Raw genomic sequence first — 19,819 nt, forward strand, 5'->3', positions numbered from 1 at the left:
GTTTTGGGAATCAGCATTTTTTCAAATCAACCAAAACCTGGCTAAAGCGAGCGTATTTTAGTTTGTGCGAATCGGGATTTTAATTCGAATTTTGGCGTTTCCATCATAATTTTCCGATGTGAGACTTCTAGATGCGCATCTAATCAGGCTGATGGAAACATGGCTACTGTTGACAATGTTGGCAGTTAGTTGTCATAATTCATGCATATATTGAGTGTTCTTGATTAAAAAAACATATATTAACTATGCTTATTACACATAAATTACATTGTAATTACATAGTAATTGCCTAAAACATGATTCAAATTAGAAGAGATTAACCTAGTCTATCTAAACAGTTCATAGTGTAATGATTTCATGGAATATGCATGATTTTGATATGATTCAGTGGTTTTAAATGATCATTAGGCCTACATAATATTAAACAAATTATTTGTGTTTTAGGGAGATGAAGTTATCTGCAGCTGAGAAACAGCGCCAGTACAGGGCTCGTCGAAATGCTGATCCTGAGAGAAGGGCTGCGTATTTACAGAAAAACAGAGAGACATGGCATGAGAATAAAAAGCTAGGGAAGGTGAAGACGATTAAAGATTTAAGTGAGAGGGAGAAGAGGAGGAAGCGAGCATATTGGAGAAGAGCCCAGCGCCAGAGCAGAGAGAGAAAGCAAGTGATAGAGCACCAGGTTACTCCACCGCAGAGTCCTGATGTTGATCCACAGCCTCAGATGTCAAGGTAGACATATTATTATTATTTGTCATCCTCAAGAGTTTGTAAATGTTGTTTGTCCAACCCATTAATGAACAAGTATACATACACATACATGCAAACACTTTCGGCCATTTTCAGTAAATAGGACATGAATGGTTGCCATGTTTTATCAGAGATTACAGAGCTGAGAGAAACACTGTATCTAACTCTCTCTATGTGTAACAACTTAGTGATTTCTGCCAACCAGGTCTTAAAAGAAGGCACATCCTCAGATTTCCAAAGAGTTAAAATATTCCTTTTTGCCACAACCATGCCATATTGTATTGTCTTTTGCTGCAAGTGGGATAGAGCTAATAAATAGGCAGTGCGTGGGTCTGGTGTGATGTCACAGGTGTATACTTCTGAGAAGCACTTAAAAATGTCTGACCAGAACTTGTTTAACTTAGGGCAAGACCAAAAGAGGTGAGGGTGCCCTCTGCTGATTTACATTTTGGGTAAATTACATTTTGGGTAAAATGGAGAGACAGAGGGATAAAAATTTCATGACAGATTCTTTCACCTCATTTCTTGCTTCAGTCTGGACACTGTACTTTAAAAGTATTAAAAGAAAATGGCAGTACAGTTGCATGCAAAAGTTTGGGCACCCCTGGTCAAAATTTTGTTTCCTGTGTATAGCCAAACAGATAACACATTTCTTCAATATTTTAAGCATCATTTTTTTCTAAATTTCAGTCTTTTACAGTTTCAAAATAACAATAAGTAAAAGGGCCCGTAGCAAAATTCTGGGCACCCTGCATGGTCAGTGCGTGTTAGCGCCCCCTGTGGCAAGTATCGCAGCTTCTGAATTATTTTTTGTTGCAAGCGTCGAGCCTTCAATTCTTGTTTTGGGGATTCTTGGGCCATCTTGCATGCACTGCTCTTTTGAGGTCTATCTACAGATTTTCAATTATGTTTAGATCGGGGGACTGTGAGGGCCATCGCAAAACCCTCAGCCTGCACCTCTTGAGGTAGTCCGTTGGAGATTTCGAGGTGTTTCGGATCATTGTCCTGTTGTAGAAGACATCCTTTCCTCATCTTCACCTTTTTTATAGATGATGTGATGTTTTAGCCTGAGTGTCAGACTGAAGCTCCCAGAACCTTCAGTCTGACATCGCCTGCATTGAAGGCGATTTACAAGGGGGAGGGAATTTGATTTTTCCCTAAACAATCAGTAGAGATCAACGACTCAACCAGAATCTGACGTCATTAGTATCCATGCCTCGGGGGTGCCGAAAACAAGTGAGCATTGCCCGTTTAAAATGTCTCCATCGTCGTGCACGCCCAGCTGCATCGCCGTTAAATCCAGTTTAGCAGCTTCCTTTATTTGGTCCTCCATTAACGCGAGTAGTGGCGAAATACCTCGATAGCATCGTTAATGTGGTCTGTAGGATCTGTAGCGGTCCCCATTAATGCTATCCTCACCAGTTACCCACAGGCACACAGCTTGACATCAGCGTGGCGCTGATTGGCTAATCGCTAGACCCGCCCCCACCCCCGGCGTTCATTGGTCCTTCCATCTTTTGGACGAGATAAATCGCAAATCCATTGCAGTATGCCAGACCAGAGATAGCCTGGTTCCAGACCATAGACCCCGCCCACTCAACTGAGTAGGCTTGCATTACTGGTCTGGCATACTTCAATGAATTTGCGATTTATCTCGTCCAAACGATGGACAGACCAATGAATGCCGGGGGTCTAGCGATTAGCCAATCAGCGCCACGCTGATGTCAAGCTGTACGCCGGTGGGTAACTGGTGAGGATAGCAACAATGGCGACCGCTACAGATCCTACAGACCACATTAACGATGCTATCGAGGTATTTCGCCACTACTCGCGTTAATGGAGGACCAAATTAAGGAAGCTGCTAAACTGGATTTAATGGCGATGCAGCTGGGCCTGCACGACGACGGAGACATTTTAAATGGGCAATGCTCGCTTGTTTTCGGCACCCCCGAGGCATGGATACTAATGACGTCAGATTCTGGGTGAGTCGTTGATTTCTACTGATTGGTTAGGGAAAAAATCAAATTCCCTCCCCCTTGTAAATTGCCTTCAATGGAAGCCATGTCAGACTGAAGGTTCTGGGAGCTTCAGTCTGACACTCAGGCTAGACCAGAGATGCAAGCCTACTCAGTTGAGTGGGCGGGGTCTATGGTCTGGAACCTGGCTAGTGATGTTTACTTTTAGAATTTGCTGGAATTTAAGTGAACCCATTCTTACCGCACATAAAATAAGAAATTATTCATTTAATTTAATAATTTTAATAGTTATTTATAGGATATGTAGAATAAGCATATCATTTTGTGTTAGATGCTACTGACTATTTTACAAAAACAAAACAAAATAACAGAAAAAAACTTGGTGGGGTTGGGTTTTCCTTTTTCGAGCCCATATATTACAAATGACACAGTTTTAATTCACTCAGAGGTCTTCTTTGAACACTCTTCTTTGAGTTTGCATGTTCTCCCTGTGACAGCGTGGGTTTTCTCCAGGTACTCCAGCTTCCTCCCACAGTCCAAAGACATGAAGGTTAATTGGTGACTCTAAATTGTCCGTAGATGTTAATGTGAGTGTGAATGTTTGTCTGTCTCTATGTGTCAGCCCTGTGATAGTCTGGTGACCTGTCCAGGGTGTACCCTGCCTCTCACCCAGTGTCAGCTGGGATAGGCTTCAGCCCCCCATGACCCCTAACAGGATAAGCAGTTACGGAAAATGGATGAATGAAATGTAATATGTTAGAATTATATGACCCTTATAACTTTAAAGTTAAACTACACATGGTACAAAGTCCGGGCTGATCTTCATCTCTGGAGAGCTCTCCAAGGTAACAGATAAAAAGCAAGAGGGTCAAAGTTCAGTGCGTGATGTTATGAGAAAGTCCCGATTGTGTGCGTACTGCATGCAACAGTATGTACTTTATAAGGGCAGCTGCAGCACCTACTAAAGGTTAAAAGAAATATAAGTATGCCATTCGAAATGCACCCAGTGTTGGAGGGTCCAGTCTCTCTATGGGCCCCCCCACTTCACAGGCCCCAGTGCAACCTTACTGCCTGCACTGTTTATAGTTATGAGCCTGCATATATAATTAAGCAAAACAATATTTAGTGTGGTCTAGAAGGAAGTCACCATAATTTGTGTGACTCTATATGCAACATGTGGACTAACACCCACTGCTTGTTACTGATAGCCCAGCAGCACGTGTGTGTGTTCATAACAGTGGCTCCACCTTTTTATTTCCTCACAGTTATTTGATTAATAACGGGAATTGGAGTCTGGGTAATGTGACATAATTTTACACAAAGTTAAACGGCAACAAAACGCGTCAGGTAACTGAGTTTATTCAGATGGGAACTAACATTTGCGCTCAGTGTTGTCACATCTAAAGATGCCCCCCGATGAGGCGGTGGTGTTTGTGGCAGCCCACTGACGGAGCTTAGACACCACTGATTTATTGAATGAGTGCGCTGAGTGTTGGCAGTGGTACCGTAACGTGAACTAACAACATCTAATAAATGGCGAGGACGGGAGCTGCTGCGTAAACGCCAAAGAAACCCGAGCATCAACACGTTGCTGTAGCCGAGGCGGTTTGCTGCCACAAGCTAGCACCAAAGACTGCTAGCATCCTGCTAAGCTAGCCAGCAGGTACGGTTAGCCGGGAAGCTAATGCTAGCTGGCAAGTCTATATTTAGTGGACCCTGTGTGCCATCGGGAGGGAAAACGGTAGGCGATTAGTATTGACAGCTTGACCCGAGAGGCTTTTGTGTGTCCTATGATCTCGCAGCGTTAGTTGTCGGCACCAAAATGTCCACCACTTCGTTGGATAAAGAATTACAGGAGCGACTGAGAGAGGCGTCTGCCATCGGGGACATCGACGAAGTGCGGACATTGGTGGAGAGTGGGGTAAATGTTAACTCACAGAACGAAATAAATGGATGGTGAGTGTTTGGGTGAATATATGTGGTCTGAAATATGTCAAACACAAGCTGTCGAGTGTTGGTTTGATTCACAGATAACCAGTTATCGATTCTTAATGAAAAGTTTCGTGCAGCAGCCAAGTGCGTTGTTACAGGGATTAAAGCTGGTCAGTGGGATCTTGTTAGGCAGCCTGACATGCCACCTTTTATCCTGCTTATTCAGTGTGCAAATTTGAGTGTGACATTTGAGCCAGTGTTCTGGGATGGTTTCAAGTTTAAAGTGCCATTTTTCTAGTCATCTCAAAACAACAAGGGACCAGTGACTGTGGAGTAAAGTCAGATAAAATGGGAATTAGTTATGAAAGTGCTGAACCTGCTCTCATTGTCACAGATAGTAAAGTATTGACTTAACCTTTAGAAACCTGAGCATGGAAACATGGGAAGAACACACTGAGCAATGGAAAAAAAATACCCAAAAAATAGCACCAAAAAAATAAAGATAATTAAAAACAAGAAAATTAGTTTAAAAAAAAAAAAAATTAAGTTAAAACAAACAAATAAAATAAGGAAATGGCCTGGAAAAAGTGCTTAAAAATTATAATAATTCTGTCAGATAATTTAAATCATGTAATAATAATACTGATAAACATAATTTTTCCTTAGTTTTTTAAAAATAATTTTCTAAATTTTTTTTTTTTTTTTTGCAATTTGTGGGACATTTCTTACCAAGTTGCCCCCCCCCCCCAATGTGTCCAAAAAAAAAAAAAAAATTGCCAGCTATGACTCATAGGTAGAGCGTGTTGTCCACCAATCCTCCTTGAGCAAGATACTAAACCCCTCTCCATCGCTGTGTGAGTGTGTTCAAAACAGAGTAGCAGGTGGCACCCTGTATGGTAGCCTCGGCCCCCAGTGTGTGAATGTGTGAATGTGACTCATACTGTAAGGAGCACATTGAGTGGTCACATGACTAGAAAGGCACTATACAAGTGCAGTCCCATTGCCATTTACCATTTTACCAAATTGCACCAATATGCTCAACGTTCAGAAGTTCTAATACTTGCAAAAGGCGTCTGAAAGCAGCACAAGAAAAGTGATGTCGCTCCAGGTTTCAAAGGCTTAGATAACATAATACAAATGTATGAAAGCATTACTTTCAAACTATATTCCAAATGCTGAACAGTTCTGTCAGCACATAATAAAATGATTTGAAATGATGATTTAAGACTTTAACTTCCTAGTTAGGTACACAGCTTGTATGATGGTAGGTGTAACTACATGACTGCCATTCTTAAATTATCTCACATATAGACTGTCGTATAATTTTAAAGTCATTTCATCAGCGCATGTTTGACGTTTTGGTTCATTAACTAACTGTGTTCTCTCTCCAATAATCCCACCAGGACGTGCCTGCACTGGGCGTGCAAGAGAAACCATAAGCACATAGTGTCCTACTTACTCAGTTACGGAGCGGACAAAGAAATCCTCACAGCTAAAGATGAGCTGGCCTCACAACTTACATCCAAACCAGAGATCAAACGACTTTTAGGAGGTAAACTACACGTCTCATCATTTGTTTTCTGTTCCTGTAACAACAATATATAAGTCTGTAATTGCTATCGGTAGGGATTCACTGATGGTGATATGTTGATTTTTGTTTTGTTGTTCTTCATACACATAAAAAAAACTGAACTGTTTTAATGTCATTAATACTTATGTGAAAACATCAACACATTTCTCCTTCAAATAACTTCATTTATTCAACTTTCTCATCAACAGCTACATTTTTACGAGATAACATTTGTACACATCATGATAGTGTTAAAATTTACCTCTACCTAACACTAATTTTAAATGAAAAGAGCATAAATGCATCAACCTCTGTCACCGGCTGCTAGCAGCTAACATTAACAAGCTCTCCTCCTGCTAATTTCAACACTCATATGTTGCTCACGATATATCCTTAGCAGGGAAAAAATGGGGTGTGTGGACAGTGAGTTTACTGCATCCTTTCGCTCTGGGGGGGCTGGAGCCTATCCCAGCCGACATTGGGAGAGAGGCGGGGTACACCCTGGATAGGTCACCAGACTATCACAGGGCTGACACACAGAGACAGACAACCATTCATGCTCGCACTCACACCTTCCTGACGTGCATGAAAGAACATGCAAACTCTGCACAGAACCCCCCTTGTTCCAACCAGGAACCTTCTTGCTGTGAGGCAACAGCGGTAACCACTGCACAACCGTGCCGCCCACAAAATTGATGTGACACAGAAAAACATCAGCCACTGGCACCAAGGCGAATATCGGCTGATGCCAGTGTTTGACCGATAAATTGTTGCATCCCTAGTAAATGGTGAATGATGCATCAGTTGCATCCACAGCTCATGTGATACCTTGATATGTAATGTATGGGTTACAGCCTCAGGTTTTGGGGGTTAAAGTGTATCTACAGCTGTTTACGGCTTAAACAGAAAGAAAAAAAGTCTTGTTATCATCTTGAACTGTTCACAAGGAAATAATTCTCTGTTTTTATGCACATTATTATCGCAGTTGAAGTGGAGGAAGTGCCTGAAGTCAAAGAGCCTGAGTTGCCAATCATCCCCAACTACCTGTCTAACCCGCCCTTCATGTACTCCAAGCTGGATAACAAGACAGAGGTTCTCCTGGCACAGCACCTTACACAGAATGGCTCTGGAGACCACGCTGATGACACACACAGCGACTCACCCTCTCTTTCTCCGACTCACGAGCCTCAGAAACCACAGAGCCTGCTTTCTGACGGGCCCACTGCTCCCCCAAACCCCACCACCCACAGCCAAGCCCAGGCTGGGGATTTCATTCCTGTGACTGAGCAAAATGGTGTGTCGTCCAATGCGGCCTCGTCCCACAACCACGCTGTGGTTAACTGCACAGTGCCCATGGACCTGTCAGTTGAGCCACACCTCGTCAACCATGCCGCTGAGTATCCGCATGCGGTGGCACACAACGGCACCATGTGCTCGCCTCCTTTGGCCTCCCCCAGCCCCAGCTTGGCCAGCAGCAGTGGGAGCCAGGTCCAGGCCCCGGTGGCCAGCGCTAACCCGACCATGAGCAGGCAGCAGTCTATCCCACAGCAGCTGAGCTACGGCCAGGCTGGTGGGCCCATGCCAGCCTTCCAGCCTTTCTTCTTCACCAGCACCTTCCCTGTCAATGTGCAAGGTGAGAGAGTAATCACACACACACACATTCTCACTCTCACACACACACACACACACACACACACATTCTCACTCACACACACAGACTTCGAGGAGATAACACGATGATAAGCTTAGCTCAGCCTATGAATGAAAACATAGTATCTTGCTTGTTTAAAGTGTACAAAAACAGAAAGGTAAAAATGCCAAGTTGTGGCTTCACGGGGAGTAACAAGCTGTCACCATTTTTTGCTGTGACTTTTTGGAGTTGTTCTGTCGTTGCCATGAGGTTACCAGGCAGCTCTAATAATTCACTGCGCTTTGCCAAACATGCCCGCAAGCTCTATGCTCTTTAAAGGCAAGAGAGCCTGCCACTTTAATTCTAACACTTTATTAATGCATGTACAATGAAAAGAGGGTACCACAATCAACGGTGTAAAGGTGCACAACACCAAGACATTTAAGAATGAACAGCTAGGACAGCTTCCCACTCATGCCACATCACACTGTACATGTCAAGTGACCAATAATGCCACAGGCATGACAACATCCTCATTTGCTTGTTTTTGGGCAACCAACCTGTCACACCAGAAAGGGTTGTTAGTGGATGTACCTTTATCTCTCAGTAGGATGAATGAAATGTCACAGACTCTCCAGCAAAAATGCAAACCGACTTCTTCCCATCATACAGTATAAGGCTGTAGAGAAATCATGACCCAGGGCAGGTATTATACAAGTGTTAATGAGGTAGTTCACTGCTGGAAAGATGGTCTTCTTATGAAACTGGGCTGTCGATGCAGCAGAAAGACACAGATACACTTTAAATTGTTGCTACGTGACCAGAGAAAACAGAGGAAAAGGGCTGTGACATTCGCCTTTGCTCAAAAGGTAGAAAATCTAGAACTACCAGAATTCACCGTGTCTCACAGAGCCAGTAAATGTTCCCGCTGGTGGGTGACGTAATGCGAGTTGCCCGTCCAAAACATTATGGAAATATGTTAGGGGTGTAAATCTTCCTTGGACAACAGTATATTTGCTGCTGTTGCAAAGTCTGCCATGATACGATTTGGATTCGATGCGATTTAGGGGTCTGTGATCGATATGAGACAATATTATCTGCCCATTTAACACAGTTGGTTACAGAGGAAGCTGCCACCACTTTCTTTTTTTTTTTACTTTTGGCCATAAAAGATAAAAACAATACCAAAGTAATTGTAACCGCTTAAGTGCAGGAAAGTTAACTTTAAACTGACTCCACTAACACACATAAAACAGCACATGGTATAAGTTAACCTTCAGGGTTTTCTTTCAGAAAGACCCTTTTGGAATAAACCTTTAATTTTAAATCAAACCATCATCTGTTTCCTAGAACTTCAGGACTATCTGGCTTAAAGCCCTGAAAGCAAACTTCTCCCAACAGCCATAAAACACAAGTATCAAATTCAGCTCAGTAATAACTGTCAAGGTTCGAGGACAAAACAATTGTTTTTTGCTGGTCACACATTGTTAGCTTAAGCATGTTTACATTGCATAAATTAGCCTCGCGGCTAGCAGACTTTTTTCCCTTTACTCACAGCTTAACAGATTACATGTAACAATATTTTTCTTACTCACCGTCAGTTAAAGTCACTGCATCTCTCGACAGAACAGCACGGTTGAATTTCAGCCTGCATGCATGTTCTTTAAAAGTGCGACGTTAGCGGAGTGAGATGGCCGTCCAGGCAGGTAACATTACGTATTGTTTTATCTTGCTTGTAACGGCATTGTTTTCGTACACCATGTGCTCCGTCTGTTGACCTGTATTTTCTCCGAAATCCAAAATATTTCTAAACTGCTGATTTCGTCTTTCTCTTGGCTGCTTGCCGCCTGCCTGCTACCATGAGACGTCGACACAGACTTTCAAAATGAAAGCGTATCTTAAAGATAGTGATAGAGATCGATGTTTTCACTTTGTATCAATGACATTGGCTCCTTGATCATTTAATCGATATATTGATCCAGATTGATGGATCGTTACACCCCTAATGGCGGGTAAGTTAAAATGTATTTTCTAAAACATTTGAGGCAAGAAATAGGTAATGCAGTAACAGATTCTTGGGCTATGTTTGATCGGCACTGCTTAGTACCGTTTGATCAGAGTTTAGTCTGAGTTTGAGAGGAGAGCGGCGGCTCTGTCTCGATGTGCTGCTGTAATCTTTATGTCCCAGTGCAAAAGTACAATCTGTAGTTTGAGGAACAGCTCAGGAGCCAGAAAATTCTGCCACATGACATGTTTCTTTGAGCTGAGAGATGAGCTGAGAGATGAGCTGAGAGATCTGAGTGCTGGCACGATGGGGAGAAGTTTACCACAGTTTATTAACACATACAAGCCCTTTAAGTATCAGTTTTTCTTACATCAGGATGATGAAACAGAATTCATTATATCGTGGACCATAGAGTATTTTGACAGAATATGTCTTTTAGACATAGACATACTTGTATCATCTATAGAGGACACATCTTTATAAGCAAGAAACAGGTATAATTAAACTATCAACACTCACTTTTTGGCTGTCTATTATCTCATTAAATAGCTTAATATCTTTGTAACGTTTATCTTTGTTAATAGAGAGGTGTCGCTTTTGTCCTTTCTGTAGAGTTGGTGCTGAAGGTGCGTATCCAGAACCCCAATGCAAGGGAGAACGACTTCATTGAAGTAGAGCTGGACCGCCAGGAGCTCACCTATCGTTCCCTTCTGAGGGTGTGTTGCCGTGAGCTGGATATTGGTGTTGAGCACGTGGAGAAGATCCGCAAGCTGCCGAACACCATGTTGAGAAAGGTATGAGAAAAAAATCTATATATGTTGGTCCGTAGAGCTGAAACCATGTGTAGCTGCTTTATTAGTAATAATGTCACAAAGGCTTTCTGTACTGTTTCCCTGTTCATTTAAATGGAATTGTCTTTTCCTGTCCAGGACAAGGACGTGGCTCGGCTGCAGGACTTTCAGGAGCTGGAGGTTGTGTTGGAGAAAGCAGAGGGCCTGTCTCTTTTCTCTGGGACTGGGGGCCTAACAGACAGACCGTGCTACAACATGAAGGCCTCCCGCCTCACCTACTAGAGCTACCACAGAGCCTGAGGTCTCCCCTGCTTATGATGGGCTTCTGTAGCTACCCTCAAGCAACCATAACTAGTTGCCCGCCCAGGTCCCTTGTTACAGCTTTGTCCAGCTTTGGTGTTTCGCCAATTTCCTAACTGGGATTTGTTTTTTCAAGTTCTGTAGCTATTGTCCTCCTCCTGTCCTCCTCTGGCCCTCCTGCCGCTTTAGTGTACCCAACCAGTTGTAAGCGATTACTGATGCATGGTGTCCTCGATTATGTGCGAAAGTATTTGGGCCCCCTTTCTCCTCTCTTTATCTCTTTCTCTCCGCCCACTGCACTTTGTGCCAAGGCTCCAGTGGGACAACAGAGGGAGACATTGGCTCGTCTTCCTTGCGGACTGGACTTGAATGGGATTCTGTAATAGCCTTATTTGGACACATCCCTACACTGGCTGTGAACTATGTTCACAGAGGAAAAGTCTGATAAGACAAAGAGCAGAGGACGACAGGAAGGATTTACATAACTCTTACCGATAAGTTCATCATCAGTCTACGGGATAGGACAAGTCGGACTTGAACACAGCAACTTGAATTCCTAGGAAACTGACATATAGAGTGTTATCAGATGGCTGGCGCACACACTTTCATACATGCTGTAGGCATAAACCTTAGTGTCTTTCCTGCAGAAGGCATCCATTACTGGCCTAAGGACTAAGGTATCTTTGGACTAATAGTACTTCTATTTGCTGACCACACATACAGTATGCTTTAATCTATATCCACACAGGAGTACTGGTTTCCCTACATATTTAAATCATTCATTCATACACTGTGGAAAAAGAAATAATTAGTTTTGTTCGAATTGTTCTCTTTTGTGTCTTCATGTCCGACAGAAATTTATATCTTAGAGATTAATGTGCAGCAACTAATTTCTTTCTTTATTTTCTACAGTGCGTTCTCACCTCTGCTTCGCAGGGTGTGCGATTAGGTTCAGTCAGCATAACACTTAAACTGTCAACTGTGAAGTATTTATTTTTAATTATTTTGAATTCTTATTAATAAAGCGAGACCATGCGCTTTAGAGTAGCAAGGCTTGAGACCCGGCAAAGGTTGTGTACGAGGCTCCCACTCACCTGTAAGTTAATTTCAGTTGCTGTCCTTGTGTTTTAACTGTGATTAGAGTCGAAACCAAAAAACTAATCTAGCCAGCAAAGATACTAACTGCAGAGTAAACTATCACTGCTTCAGAGAAGAATGCAGCCTTGTTAGATGTTCTTCCCCCCCCCAAACTCAGAGAGGAAGGAAATAAGATACAGCAAAGGTGATAATCTGTGTTTGTGGCAGTTGTTTTAATGATTGAGTGCTTCCTTGTTTCTCCAGCACTTATCTTAATTGTTATTTCTGGCACAATTATCTGCGTTGCTCTGCGTCACCTCAGATTAAACTGGACTGCGTAGGTGGTGACGGGAGTTCTTTAAAATATAAAAATATATGGCTTCAGTTGGGTTGTCAAAGCCAGTCTAGTGCTAATGTTACATTGTTTTTATTGAAGAAAATGTTGAAGTTAATGTTTTCCATTTGGTAGCTTAATCAAAGTTTGACTTAAGGGTCCAGTGTGTAGGATTTAGGGCCATCTAGTGGCAGAAATGGTACATAACTTCCATAATTTTGAATATAAGAATTTGTTACATCAGAGTGAGCGGTTTTAATCAACATACAGAGCGCTTCCTTTTTCACAGAGTCCACCATGTTCTACAGTAGCCCAAAAGGGGCATACCCAACTCTGACCCAAGATAGCGCCATCAGCCACCGTAGTCCTTCCACATGCTTGGCACATGGGTGAAGTTTCAGTTCTGCAACCTCACCACTAGATGGCACTAAACCCTACACACCGGACCTTTAAATGGAGACTGACGAGATGACGACACTAAACATTCTTGTACTGTACATTAAGAATTTAACAACTCAAGAGGCACAGCCATTGTGTGCCGGAAGGTAACGTTCATGCTGCTTTCATCAACACCGATTATTCCTTTTAATTCTCAATGCTGGGGCTCATTTATTTGAAGCAGTGCGGTAGGCGGCCACTACACGACGTCCTACAATCAAAAAGTTTCTTCCCAGTGGTAACTGTTTACTGTTGAAAATGTATACCTGAAGCTCTTACTTGTATTTGTATGTTTTATGATAATTTTTTTATTAATTTGTATAATTTTTTTAACCAGTTAGGCCTGTTGTGTTTGTGTCAAAAAAAAGTCTACTATCGTGCGAGAAAGAGTTCAACAACAGGATGAAGTTGTTGAAGCAAAGTGCAATGTGTTTTTGGAGGGGGAAGAGAATGTGTTTCCGGAAAGTTTGAGAAGAAAGGACTACCAAGAGTGCTTATTTTCTGTTTCCAACTACGTTAAATGCTTTATTAAGTGAAGTTGTGCCACATGTGAAAGGCAGGAGCTTGGTTGAGAAAGTGGGACAGTGTATGGAGAAAACACCCCCCCGGCCGTTTGGTGCCCCGGGTGAGTGAGAGCAGCATGTTTGGAAATGGGTTTTTATAGGATCTTCTATGATTCTGTGAAAAGCAGATGGCTAACATTGTATTTGTGGGGTTGCTTATTGTTCTAGAAAAAGCAGAATACAGTTTGACTTAACCTATGCATTCAGAGTCTGATATTTTTATATACAGTACGTCCTGTGTACTTGTAGAGATGATCTTAGGCACTGCTAAAGTTGTGTTTTTTCGTTCTGGAGACCTGTATCTGTTCTTTGATAAAGCATGGTGAATTAACTTCCTTCTTTTTCTTTCAATCTGACCGTGTGTCTTCAAAAAGCGTATTATTTCCATCTGACTAATGAAGTAATTTAGATGTAATGAGTTTACGTATCTGTTTAAATGAAAGGACCAGTTACACATTTTGTTTGGCTTCTGTCGCAGGTTATCCTCTGTGTGTACCTGCATGTGTGTGCTGGGTGTTCAGGTAAACTCCCCAATAATTCATTGAAATCTGTGTTTCAACTGAGAGCCAGTAGAGGGAGCAGAAGAGCAAAGATTGGCATTAGATGAGCCACATACTGTAGGTATGCCACTTAAAGTCATAAGATTTTTTTTTTTTTGCTTGGATTTAATTGAATTCATAAAAAGTATTTTAAAACCTGGTGTTTGGATACTGGTCCATTTTATCTTTTTACTGAATTGCACTACTACGGCAAGCTCTTTTAACATTTAATCAAACCACACTCCTGTTAAAATGAATTAAAGACATCCATAATAACATTCTCACTAATATAAATTGTATTTTTTAAGACGTCTACAACTTTGATTCAGCTAGTAAAAACTAAATTTAAGGTATCTTTAAAACCTTAAAAAGTACAAAAAGAAGACGACATACTTTATTATTCCTGAGGGGAACTTTTTTTTCACTCTGGTGTCTTATACACACAGGCTTGACGTACACACATGCATTAAATGGAGAGATTTCAGAGTGAGGGGGCTGCCCATGGACAGGCGCCCTGAGCAGTTGGGGGTTCTGCACCTTGTTTGAGGGCGCCTCGACAGTGCTCAGAAGGCGAACTGGCACCTCTCCAGCCAGATGACCATTTGGTCCGGATGGGGGCTTGAGCTGGCGACCCTCCGGTTCCCAACCTAAGTCCCTATGGACTGAACTACTGCCCCAAGGTGGCCATTTTAGCATGTAATAGTTCCACTGGATATATATTGCAGGTATTCATAATTCAGTTCTTTTGAGTCAAAATTATGTCCACAATGTCATTCTTCTGAGGGCAAATGACATCACTTGTTCCATTCATGTGTGCTGGACTTTGAATTTCAGATATGCACAAGTGCATTTTAGATATCCAGGAACAAGGGAAAGGGAAAAAGTTTTATTCCTATGTAGGGATTGTTTCCGTAGTGTTCTCAGACACTCATAATAAGAGTCTGACCTAGTCAGTGGCAAGAACAAGCATTTTTATTAGACAAACTGATGATAGGCACAACTGGCAACGTTGCAGGCTGTTTGCTGCTGCCAGCTGTTAACACTGGCCAGCTTTTAAAATTGTTGTTCCCACAAATCACTTAGACATAAAAACATGCGCAATTAGGGTCCAGGTTGAAAAATATTGGCATTATCCTTTGATGAATTCATTGCTGAACACTAGAATAAAATTGAATGACAAAATTTAAAAGTATAGCAGCATTCAAAGGCGAATGACACACTTTTAATACCTGCACATTAATTCTAATAAACCTCCAATGAACTTCAATAATCATTTTTTGAAATATTTACAGAAATAACTGATTAAAAATCTGATATCAAGCTACGCTGTTAGCTACAGGGTTACACATATTTGCTGATTGGTTGGGACCTCCTTTGAACTGTTAATTTATCACCACTTATTATGTCCATTATTAACACTAATCAAAGCTTCTTTCTGGGAATGTTCCATATGTCAAAGTTCAGTATTGTTGTACCGTCCAGCTGTGCCTTTTCACTTTTGACCCGCATTTTCTCAACAAGCCAATGTTGTACATTCTGTTATGAACTTATCTAAGGAGACATTTTGTTTTGTTCCCTTTCTGATTTAAAGAACATAAACAGCACCTAAGTTATGGTCGCGCCGACACTCTTGTGTGTCTGTGAAATCCTTAACCTCTTCAGTGAAATGAATACAATAGTGTTCATGCGGTGAGCAGATGTTCAGATACTGCAATCTGGAGCGCACAAATATTGCATAATCGGAGCAGAGTGGTGTTGAGGAAGTTAAATGTGTGTGCGCGATCTAAATAAAAGCACGATGGAATGCATGGTAATCAGGATATATACATTTCAGTGGATGGCTGTGAATCTGTGTATGTATGCCTGCATGTCTGTCCATCGGCATATTGTGTTGTGTGTCTAGACTGGGGCTGAGGAATCAGCTTAGGGCCCTGCTGTGGCTGGACGTGTCTCTCTCCTTTGTTCCGGAGTGAGACACTCATAATAAGCTTAGTATGAACAGTCATAACACCTTCATTGTTTTGAACCAGCTTCCCAGGACTCAGTCATGGGCAAGAGACGCTGTGGACCTGCATGGTCAAGAACCCCTAAGAGCATTTTAGAAATGGAGGCAGAAGGCGACGTTACCCACAGGTACGTGCCTTGGTCGATGTGCTTGGACTATGGCCCTTGGTGCAATATGTGCCCCTCTCTAACAGGCATATTGCACAAAGCCAATACAGAGCTACTTATTTATGACTCAAATGCATGCATGACACCGTAAAGCCACTCAGAGATTAATGGTGAGGTAAAATGTACAGTAGCTTTAATAGGCTACAATATACAGTATATGTAAAATACCCTGGGATCCCATTAAAGGGATAGTTCAGTTTTTTTAAGTGGGGTTGTATGGGTTACCTTTCCATAGACAGTATGTTACACACAGTGTCAGTCAGCACACCCCCAGTTTGGAGAAGCAGGCTTGAGTCCGACATGGAAGCTAAGCAATGTACTGCTGTGTATGGGGGCCAGCAACAAAATGTTATTTTAAAAGTCCCACCCAAAAAGATCAATGTCAGTTTAAGTGTATGGTCTATTGAGAGTAGTTTTTACTGCTTTACCTTTCTGTCAGACTGCCTGCTACGATGGGAAGCTTAAGAAGTTAATAACTTCAGTCCCCCATCTAGGCTAACGTCAAAGCCGCCAGACACAATTGACTAAACCAGTAGTTTTAGCTTGTTGAACACAGGAGCTGCTGATCTACCGCTGCTTTGATCAGGTAGTTTGTGTTATTATGTGACTTTTGTGAATCAGAACTAACCCTTTTAAACACAAAAGTCACACAATAACACAAACAAAATAACTGGACGAGGCAGCAGTAGACCAGACACTATTTAGCAATGTTAAATTACTGTATTTCTCAATGGAGTCTGGCTTTGAAGAGAACGATAGAGGTAGGAAAAAAGGGGATACAGCTAGCATGAGAAATTTGATACCACAGCAGCTAGGTTAGCTTAGCTTATTAAAGGCAGGAAAGAAGGGGGAAACAGCTAGCCAGGGTCTGTCCATAGAAAACAAAACCCAGCTACCAGCACCTCTAAAGCTCACTAACATGTTTTGGCCCCGATCACACAGAAAGCGTTTAAGCAGCTAGAGGCGGCTTTTTGTAATTGTTTTTAATGAGAATGAAGCATTTTGCTTGCAGTTTTTGTGTTGTGACACACCTGGCATTTCTGCACTCTAGGTGCCTGGTATTTCTGACGGAGCATTCTGAACTCCTTTAGTGGAAAAAACTTCAACTCAGAGTGGAAAAGCACCCCATGTCATCTTTTTTCTCATTGTCCAATCGGATGATTTGAGAGGCGGGCCTTCTGTGGTGGTCATGACAACAAGTTTACAGTAAGTAAACAATGGAGGAGCAATTGGTGGTAGTGGTTGCTGGATACCCTGAGCTATACGGCCCATCGACTGCCCCAGAGTCATCCTAAAATATGCCTGGAAGCGACCATCATGGATGCGAAGCTCCTGGACCAAGTGGTGGTACTCCCCATGATCTACCCTCTTTTTTAGGGTGTCATGTACCCACACAGATGTCTGTCTCCCTGTGCCCAACAAGTTACTTGCTGACACTAAATTCAGGAAGTAACTTCTGGTGTTATTAGTGGGTTGATGATATGAGTGTGTGTCAGAGAGTTTGCTTTTAAGGTGAAATCCCATCCAATGCCAGTTCTATTACCATCGTAGATTCATCCTTGATCGGCAAAGATCAGTATTGCAAATTATTTTTCCATTTTTTCCATTGGTTTTTTATTTGTGCTTTTGCCAGTGGATACTTGCAGTTTCTGAGGATAGCATTATTTTGATAAAGTACCTGGAAGCACAAGGATCCAGAAGCTTTCCATTGCCATTAACCACAAATCTTCACATTGCAAGTAAATAAACATCAATGGAAATGTCCCCCTGAGTTGCAAAGTTCTTTTGAACTGGGCTCAGAAAGATGGCGAGTGTGCACAGTGAAGGTCAAAGTCAAGGTCTGTTTGCAGACAATGCCGATGCTGAAGGCTGATAGACTGTCGGAGTGCCCTGCGTGGGGTCCGCCGCGAGGCTTTATTCAATGTGTGACATGCCCCAGTGTCGGCTATGCTGGGAATGTGGGGTCTTGAGGGGTGAAGGTTAGGGGTGAGTGGGTGAGCAGACACTGAAAACACAGCTTGAGTGTGTTTGTGCATTTGCATAAAATTGAGAGCATGCACATATGTGTGTGAGGCTGTGTGTGAAATCGGTAGTATATAATCTATACATCCTTTCTCCATAAGCAGTCCTTCGTATGTCCAGGTCAATAATCCGTGTTTGTTCACCATATTCACTGTATACTTAGCTACTTCCTTGTGCATGCATGTGTATAAGTCTCACCACTTTGTGTATGTGGGCGTATGTATTCAGAGAGGGCTTACAGACACAGACCAGACTAAGACTGCAGGGTTCGGCCTGGAGAGCTCTGGGCCTCTTTGGGCTCAGCAGGGATTCAGCTTGGGAAGCACAGACTCCATACTCACACTCACACACACTCACACACACACACACACACACACACACACACACACACACACACACACTCCTCTTCTAAATATAAAGATAGAGCAGCTTTTTGACACCAACAGCAACTTGTTTATTGAGTTTTATGGTTGCTAAATTACCGGGCTGTGTCACTGTTTGGTCAGAACTGTGGCATAATAATCATTTTTTTCATTATGTCCAAGACCGCACAGACCACCAACACATTTGTTTTGATTGAAGCCCCCTTTTGTGTAACATTTCCTGGAATTGGCTTTTGGGGGAAAGAAACCAGGTTTCACAACATGATATCAAGCTGTTCGTACTATTGTGACTTCTTACACTTCCATATTGTGAAATGAGCCAGATGAGCCCATTCACATTTCCATTGCAGACGATACCATGCTCATCTTAAAGGGACAGTTCACCCCAAAATCAAAACTGCATATTTTTCTTCTCACCTGTAGATCTACAAATATAATGGAACTAGATGACACTTGGCTTGTGGTGCTCAAAGCGCCCAAAAATAGGCTACATTTGAAAAACTCAGCAGCAATGTCTCTTTCCAGAAACCATGACCTGGTTACTAAAGATAATCACAGACCTTTTTTTTTTTTTTTTTTTAATGTAGGAACTGTTTTTGGTCTACCGAGTTACATCAACCAACAGTATCACCACTTGGAAGGAAGCGTGCATCTACTCATGCATGAGAGGCTCAAGACAGAGAGAGCGATGTAAACATTAAGGGGCCATACACATGCCCCATTTTTCGCACGCTGAAATTCATTGTTTTCAATGAGGACTCCGCATGTCATGTGACGAGGAACATCACAGTTGACAGATATTTTTCCCTTCTTCCATAAATATCGGTCTGTGGTAAATATAGAAAAGTTGATCATTTTACTGCAGGGCTGCGAGAGATTTTCATCTGTCCCATGGATGATAGGCCTACACACTTATAACAGCGTCTGGAAGAAGATCAGGTCTGCACTCAGGATTTCAGGCAAATAGACTGATACGGTGCTTGTTAAGGTTGTTTAGCAAGACACAAGCTGCCACCCCACCCTGGAAAGCTGGAACAAAAAAGGCACAAAGTGGCACCCAGCGCCTGACATTAGCCATGTTTCCATCAGCCTGTTTAGATGTGCATCTAGAAGTATCGCATCGGGAAATTATGATGGAAATGCCAAAATTCGAATTAAAATCCCCTGATTCGCACAAACTAAAATACGCTCGCTTTAGCCGGGTTTTGGTTGATTCGAAAAAATGTTGATTCGCAAAATGGGGGATGGAAACAGTTATGTTCGAATTAAGTCTGACGTAGCGCACCTCTCTCCATGGTGATATCCACACTCCGGGTCGGGAAGGCAGTAATTTACAA

The 19,819-nt window shown here is 42.2% G+C and overlaps 1 protein-coding gene across 1 annotated transcript; it reads left to right on the forward strand.

Annotated features, from left to right (window-relative positions):
* The first annotated feature begins 4,113 nt into the window (after positions 1–4,113).
* ankrd40 (ankyrin repeat domain 40) lies at positions 4,114–14,066 on the forward strand. The gene is made up of 5 exons (XM_050068557.1): positions 4,114–4,682; positions 6,062–6,210; positions 7,214–7,861; positions 10,476–10,657; positions 10,793–14,066. Exons 1-5 carry the CDS (start codon positions 4,549–4,551, stop codon positions 10,934–10,936), a joined length of 1,257 nt encoding a protein of 418 aa, XP_049924514.1. The 5' UTR covers positions 4,114–4,548; the 3' UTR covers positions 10,937–14,066.
* The last annotated feature ends 5,753 nt before the right edge of the window (positions 14,067–19,819 follow it).

This window comes from Epinephelus moara, chromosome 18, assembly GCF_006386435.1.
Source record: "Epinephelus moara isolate mb chromosome 18, YSFRI_EMoa_1.0, whole genome shotgun sequence".
In the NCBI taxonomy this organism is placed as follows: Eukaryota; Metazoa; Chordata; class Actinopteri; order Perciformes; family Serranidae; genus Epinephelus; species Epinephelus moara.

Bases quoted from the DNA above. Each gene is read 5' to 3' on its own strand.
- ankrd40 (XM_050068557.1), top strand. From the start codon at position 4,549: ATGTCCACCACTTCGTTGGATAAAGAATTACAGGAGCGACTGAGAGAG. The intron at 6,211-7,213 runs GTAAACTACACG...TTATTATCGCAG, and splicing joins GATCAAACGACTTTTAGGAG to TTGAAGTGGAGGAAGTGCCT. The intron at 7,862-10,475 runs GTGAGAGAGTAA...TCCTTTCTGTAG, and splicing joins CTTCCCTGTCAATGTGCAAG to AGTTGGTGCTGAAGGTGCGT.